The 7,755-nt window shown below is 43.7% G+C and overlaps 1 protein-coding gene across 2 annotated transcripts in view; it reads left to right on the top strand.

Moving 5' to 3' along the window:
- The window catches only part of ANAPC5 (anaphase promoting complex subunit 5), a 42,230-nt gene that overhangs the window by 25,977 nt on the left and 8,498 nt on the right, over positions 1-7,755 (top strand). For both annotated transcript variants that reach the window (XM_024120641.2, XM_024120642.2), the window contains exons 10-12: positions 479-660; positions 1,713-1,848; positions 5,478-5,552. In XM_024120641.2, coding sequence (XP_023976409.1) covers positions 479-660; positions 1,713-1,848; positions 5,478-5,552 — 393 coding nt within the window. The remainder of the gene's footprint in view (positions 1-478; positions 661-1,712; positions 1,849-5,477; positions 5,553-7,755) is intronic.

Raw genomic sequence — 7,755 nt, 5'->3', positions numbered from 1 at the left:
CCAGCGGCCATGGCTCACGGGCCCAGCCGCTCCGCGGCATGTGGCATCTTCCCGGACCGGGGCACGAACCCGTGTCCCCTGCATCGGCAAGCGGACTCTCAACCACTGCGCCACCAGGGAAGCCCTAAAATAATTCTTTATGATGGGTGTGATGCCCATTTTACAGATGGGCTTGTCTAAGAAGCTAAGTGACTGGCCCCAGGTCACACAGTAAATGGCAGAGGCAGTGCTTAAGTCCAGATCCATTAACTTTCAAAGCCCTGGCTCTTCCCATTGTACTATTACCCTCTTTTCCATCCCCAGTTTTTCGGGAACATATCTCATATGGGTCAGGGTCAGGCTTACGGGTACTTTCTTTTTAAATAGTGCTGTCATTGTGCATGTGCTGAAATGTGAAATATGCCAAATTTCTGAAGAGCAAAACAAAACTTTGTCACGTAATCTCTATCATGAGTCGTGCGTATGTCTGTCCCCTTAGTACCTCGCCTCTCTGGGAATACAGTCCCTAGTTCAGCAGAGAGCTTTTGCTGGGAAGACGGCAAACAAACTTATGGATGCCCTAAAGGACTCTGACCTCCTGCACTGGAAACACAGCCTGTCAGAGCTCATCGACATCAGCATTGCACAGAAAACAGCCATCTGGAGACTCTACGGCCGCAGGTGGGTCTTCAAGGCTATGAGGGCACGAATCCTTTTATAGATGAGCAGAAGCCAGCAAACTGGTTCTGTGAAGGCCAAATGGATGGAGGTTGTTTGTACAGGGGATTAAAGAAAATGCTTTAGAATTTTAAAACATTTTCTACTTTGCACAGACTTTGCAAAGATTTTTCCTATGTGCATTTTTATTTACTTATTTAACTGGGGGGTGATCTCCATTCCAGGATGCATAGGACAAGGTTCACAAATCTGATCTGCCCCAGATCACAAACGAATTAACAAGTGACAGAGCCCAGACTCAAGCCCAGGTCCTCTGACTCCAAGCACCATGCCCCTGCACTCTGAGATGGAAACCTCTCTTCCTGTTCTCAGGAGGCATGGGCCACAGTCACTCAAGCCGAGCACCCCCCTAACCCCAAAGCTGTTATGTAAAGAAAGTTGCTTCCCTGTTACCCAGGATGTATTCTCTGGACTGTCTCCAGCTTCGTGTGTAATTCCCATTTAGCCTCCTGTAGCTTGGAAGTAAACTTCTGAACCAGATTTTTAATCCTGGAGTTTACCTCACCTAGACAATATGCTGTTTCTAGGAATTCAGTCATGAAAGGAAGTGCCTATTTTATCAGTCTTGTTTTTGTACTTGAAATAATTTTTGGCACGATGTAGTCTGAAACAGCTGCAGACACTAGCCACTGCTTCCACTGTCAGAGCAGCCGGTGCCAGGATGGCATCAGGTCTGAATTTACCCGTGAAAACTAATTAACATACTGTGACCACAGGGAAAATTAGAGGCTGTTGGGGGGGTGGTCTGGAGCTTGGAGCTCCCAATTGTGCCGTAACCACTACCTGTTTTCTTTGGGGCTGCACATCCAGGATGCTTTTCTGCTCTCCTCGTCCCGAGGACAGGAGAACTGGCTTTGGGAGGCAGCTGCTCCCCGGAAGCCAGAGCCTGCGGAGGGGCTTAACCTCCTCCTGTTTCCACCCAAGGTAACTGTAGGGTGTGGCTGAGGGCAGCCTGTGTCTCTTGACTGATGGGGCTTCCTGTGTCTCCTCCCCAGCACCATGGCCCTGCAGCAAGCCCAGCTGTTGCTGAGCATGAACAGCCTGGAGTCGGTGAACGCAGGCGTGCAGCAGAACAACACGGAGTCTTTTGCCGTGGCGCTGTGCCACCTCGCTGAGCTGCACGCGGAGCAGGTGGGCAGGTGGCCGGGCCCTGTGCTTCTGGAGCCATGTAGGCCCCGCCATTTCTGTCCTCTAGTGCTTGAGAAAGGCACTGGACGGGTCTGGTTGGATGCAAGTGGTTGGAAGGGTGAAATCCCACCAGTAGAAATGGACTGGGTGTGGAGTCTGCAAGGTTTGTTGAACTTGGGATCTCTTTTGGCATCGGGGAAGAGAATAAGAGGTTAGCTGTTTCTATGTACCAAACGGAATAAAAAGGAGTCTTTGAAATTTAGGGTAGTAGAGCTGTGTATGTTTGTGGGAAAGGGAAGAACATAATAAGAGTACAGCTAAGATGACAATAGCTAAGGTTTGTTGTACATTTGTCCTGTGCTGGGCCCTGTGCTTAGCGATTTACATGTATCATCTTCCTGATTCCTTACAGTAGCCTCATAAGGTCAGCTTTATCATCACCCCTATTTCACAGAAAAGAAACTGAGGTCCAGGGAGCTAAGTCCCATACCCACAGCCAGTAAATGTCAGTGTCACATCTTCAACCCAAGTCTGATTGACTCCAAAGAAAGACAGTTGGAATAGGGCATAACCTTTACTTACAGCCCAAGTAATTTCACACGATTCTCTTTATAGGGGATTGATTAAAGGGTTTCTTATGATGCTCTAGGCTTCCTTTCCCCTTTGCTCAAAAGTATCTTCTTCCATGGGAAAAGGTCAGGGAAAGCTCTTATCTAAAGCCCTCTAACTAACTAACTGCTGCCTTGCTATAAGCACATTTCCTTGATCATATTATTTTCTCCACCTCTTTGTGGTATAATAATGATCATTAGGTTGCAACATAACACTCAATATTCCTTAATCTGCATCCTAAAGATCTTTGAGTGGTTTCCACCCCTTTCAGAAGTCTATAAATACTTCTCTCTACTAGACATACTTTAGCATTTTACAATCCTCTAAGTGGTTGTGTAAACAAAGGGCATGGATGGGCTCTGGCTGATGGCGTCTGTCTGCACCTCCATCAGCTGCCATCTTCCTGTATCTGGGAAGCAGCGCCTGAGCTCTCTGACATTAAAACAGCAGACCAGGTGCTCTTGCTGTTTGCTTTCCTCCAGGAATGTTGCACATTAATCACTTTCTTGGTTGTTTTTCCCCCCTCGTAATGGTTCTGGAACCTCTTTAATGTGGATTCTTTTCCTCTGCTGGTGCCTTGGTTAAGTGGAGCGTTTGTAATAAATGAGTCAGTGAACATTCAGTTAGGTATTTGGTATGAGCCTCACGTTGACTTTTTTTTTTTTTTTTTTTTTGGTGGTACGCGGGCCTCTCACTGTTGTGGCCTCTCCCGTTGCGGAGCACAGGCTCCGGACGCGCAGGCTCAGCGGCCATGGCTCACGGGCCCAGCCGCTCCGCGGCATGTGGGATCTTCCTGGACCGGGGCACGAACCCGTGTCCCCTGCATCGGCAGGCGGACTCTCAACCACTGCGCCATCAGGGAAGCCCACGTTGACTTTCTTTCCCCAACAACTTTATTGAGATATAATTCACATGCCATACAATCCACCCATTTAAAGTGTCCCCTTGTGACTTTTTCAAGTAGGATTCTCCCCACTGACCCCAAGCTTAAACAGTGGAATAACTTCCCTTTGGTTCTCTTTGAGTGATGTAGGGTAGAAATTATTTCTTCATCTCCTGGAATGGAGAACCGCTTTACAAAAATCTGGTCTTGGCTCAATTCTTTAGCCTTAGCTTTCTCCGAGGTCAGTTGTTAATGGTTCTGTGATTTTTTCTGGGGGTAATACCATGCTCTTTGGATCTGTATTAATCTTTCCATCTCTGGGCTTATGTGAAAGACCTGCTGACTCCATTGTTGCCTGGCTCCAATGGATGTGCTAGGAGACCTCTAATTGTACAGCTAGAAGACAGTCAGTGGCCACTTTATTTCAATTCATTCTCTTTCCCCACCTCGTCTCAACCTGCCTTAGAAAGACTTTTCTAGTGTCAGAACATTGACCATGTAGATAAACCCACTGAGCTGATGACTGTCACATTTTCAATTACACAGGTTAGACTTACACCTATGAAATTAAACTTGGCCAGCTGGGGAGAAGGCAGTTTTATCATGAATTTCCATTTGCTCTTTTATTTCCTTTGTGTTGTGCTTCCAGTTGTGTCCTGAAACTGATCTCTAGATAAACTGGATGCTGCACTTTGCTATGGTAGTGACTGGGGCTTGGGTGAACCTATAAAGAAGTTATGGGGTCTGAACTGCTGTTTGCGAGCTTCCTCCTGCAGCCCAGAGGAAGTGCTAAGAGATCCGGCCCCCTTTACTCTTTCTGCGTAACTCTGGTTCATCGTGTCACATTCCTCTCCCAGCCTCAGGAAATGGCAGGTCACAATAGGAATGTTTTGGGGGAATACTGCCGTGTGCACTGTTCTCTCTACTTGGCCTGAAGGTTTGACAGCCATCTAAATCCACATGCCCAACTCTGTATGGTAGTCATGAAAATAATTGCAAGACTGGCCAGTTAAAATCACAAGAATAAAAAGATTAATCATCTTTTATTATAATTCAGTATACTGTCTACTTAATTCACTTCAAATAGAAGTTCACCTGTGGTCTAACTGAGCTTCTTTATAGACTGAAGCTATACTACCTGATTAAAGGATAGGGACAAATTGAAAAGCTTTTGGGGGCTTAATAAGATAGACATTCTAGCAATATAAGAGTGTAAAAAAGACATGAACATGTATTTACAGAAAAAACAAATGATTATAAAACATGAAAAAATTTCAATCTAGTCATTAAAGAAATTCAAATTAACACAGTGAAATAACCAGTTTCATCAAACAAATAGGCAAAGAAGCTTAAATATCAGGGGAGGAGAAAGGTGTAGAATGCTGGTATAAGAGTACTTGGTACATTTCTGTATGGTAATTTAGTAATATACCTACCAAAAAGCTTAAAAGTGCCTACCATTTAGCCCAGGAATTTTACTTCTAAGGTATTATCCTAAGGAAATAATTGGACAAGTATGCAAAGATGTATCCACCAAGATAATCATTCTAACATTTTTAAAATGGAAAAAATTGGAAACAATAAAAATATCCCAAAGTAGGAGATTATTTTGATTGGACTATAATTTATTTACCTAATAAAATACTGTGATGTATAGATTTGTATTTGTTGACACTGGAAAGATTCATTCATTCAAAAAATATTTATTGAGTACCTACCATGTGGTAAATAGGCAATTTACAAAAATGGTATGTATACCTGTTTTTGGAATACTTATATGTTTTATATTCATGTGAATATGAGAAGTTCACGAGGATATGTGCCGAGAAATTACTGTGATTATCTTTGGTGGGATTAAAAGTAATTTGCCTTTTTCTCGTTGTTCCCATGTATTTCGTAAGTTTTTTTCCTAGAGTGAACATGTATTACAGGTGTAATTAAAAAAAATTTTTTTTAATGTACAAGTGAAATACATTAGAGCCTAAAAAAAATGGCCCCTTGATATTTGACAGTCTCTGCCTAGGGTCGTCAGGCTGCAGCACCAAGAGCAGGTGAGTCATACCGATGTCCTGTGAGTGGGATAGCAGGTGTGGTGTCAGCACAGGTGTGCTAAACAAATCGTGGCTTTCTATTTTAGGGCTGTTTCGCTGCAGCTTCGGAAGTGTTAAAGCACTTGAAGGAGCGATTCCCACCTAACAGTCAGCATGCCCAGGTAACCTGCCTTTCGTGTGTCATCGATTTATTTTTGAAAATACCATTTTTACTGTATTATTGTCAAAATAGGGTATTTTAGAGTCTCCCCTCAGCCTCTCGTGTCTTGGTTCCTTTCTGTGACGTCTGTGCTTTGAGGTCAATATAGGAGACTCTAAAATGCGTTCCAGAAGGCTGAGGAATAAACTCTGAGAAAAAATTAAAGTAGGGTACTTTTTTCATTCCTGTCTTCGTGGTTTTAAATTAGTATTCCTTATATCTCTAACTGTATGGGAATGAGCAAAGAGATCGTCAGTGCCCTTTGATAGATCAAGAATTAGGTCTCCGTTTTGTTACTCTCTTTTCTCCTACTTGGCAGCTCTAACCTTTTCCTCCCAGAATTGAATAACCTTTGGGGAAGATGTTGTATGCGGAGGGAATGAACTTTATAAAGCAGCCCTAGGCACTGTTCCTTGTTGCACCAATTTCCATCTCTCATGGGGCCAAGAAAACTATTACGAGGGCCCTCTTTCTCTTCCTCCCCTTACCAAGTTTACTATTAACTAAATTAGGGAATTTGAAATCATAAGAGACCATGGCCTGGGAATCTCCTCCTGTTGGTCCCTGAGCTGGGCGGCTGGGGTTCCGTTCACATGGGTTGCTGGCCCCACCTCATTAGATATGGTGTGAATGCCCGTCTGCTTATGAGCTGTGCTGGGATCTCACTGCTGCTGGCTGTGATCTGAATTCAGAGTACCCAGTCGGAAAGGTGGTAAGCAAACGAAATAGAAGCTAGCACCCAAGGATACTGTGGGGAAAAAGAATTAAGCATGGTTCTGTGGTAGTGCTAATGTGATGGAGCGGTCTCAGTTACGGTTCTAGGCATTTTTTAAGAAGGTGCACAGTAAAAAAAAAAAAAAAAAGGCAGTTTAACCTCAATTCTAGAAAAAAAACATATATGGCTAAAAAAAAAAAAAAAAAGGCAGTTTAACTCACATTCTAGAAAAAAAACATATATGGCTGATAAAGAGATGAAAAGATGCTCAGCGTGACTATTGATCAAGGGAAATACAAATGAAAAAATAATGAGGTATTTCATACCCATCAGACTGGCCAAAAGTAAAATATCTGACGCCACCGATTGTTGGTGAGCGTGTGGCACAATGAGGCATGTCATACACCGCCGGCGGGGGGTGTAAACTGGTGTGACGCATTTGGAGGACAAATGGGCACTGTGTTAAGGAGAAGGTGCATATGTCCTACAGCCCAGCTTTTCCACAGCTTGCTGTATACCCAAGATAACTGTTGCACAGGGGGTGATGTAGGGGAGTGTTTGCTGCAGCACTGTTCAGAAGAGTGAGAAATTGGAAGTACCTAAATACCCATCAACACGAGAATAGATAAGTTGTTGCATATTCATACAACTGAAAACTATTCATCAGTGAAAAGGAATGAACTAGAACTACTTGTATTGAAATGTGTAAGCCTCCCCCAAATAATGTTGAGCTTAAAAGCAAGTTGTCAGGGCTTCTCTGGTGGCGCAGTGGTTGAGAGTCCGCCTGCCGATGCAGGGGACGCGGGTTCGTGCCCGGGGACGCGGGTTCGTGCCCCGGTCCAGGAGGACCCCGGTCCGGGAGGATCCCACATGCCGCGGAGCGGCTGGGCCCGTGAGCCATGGCCGCTGGGCCTGCGCATCCGGAGCCTGTGCCCCGCAGCGGGAGTGGCCACAACAGTGAGAGGCCCGCGTACCGCAAAAAAAAAATAAAATAAAATAAAAAAGCAAGCTGTCAAAGGATGCATATAGTATGATACTATTTATTTATACAAAGTTTAAAAACATGTAAGATCATACTATATATTGGTTTTTTTTCATACTATATATTGTTTAAGGATAAGTAAATATTTTGTAAAAGTATAAAAACATGACTCAGGGGACTTCCCTGGCGGTCCAGTGGTTAAGACTCCTCACTTCCAATGCAAGGGGTGTGGGTTCAATCCCTGGTTGGGGAACTAAGATCCCACATGCCATGCGGTAAATAAATGAATGAATGAATAAATGAATGATCAATCGTCATAGATCACTCATTAAAAAAATTCTTTTAAAAAAATGATTGGGAATGATAAACAACAAATCAAATGCTTCCTTTGAAAACAGAAAGAGAAGGAGAAAAACAAATACCGTATGCTGACACATATATATGGAATCTAAGAAAAAAAAATGTCAT

This window comes from Physeter macrocephalus, chromosome 19 (assembly GCF_002837175.3).
Source record: "Physeter macrocephalus isolate SW-GA chromosome 19, ASM283717v5, whole genome shotgun sequence".
Lineage (NCBI taxonomy): Eukaryota > Metazoa > Chordata > Mammalia > Artiodactyla > Physeteridae > Physeter > Physeter macrocephalus.
The sequence above is the reverse complement of the archived record's forward strand: the minus strand, read 5'-3'. Positions and strand labels throughout refer to the sequence as shown.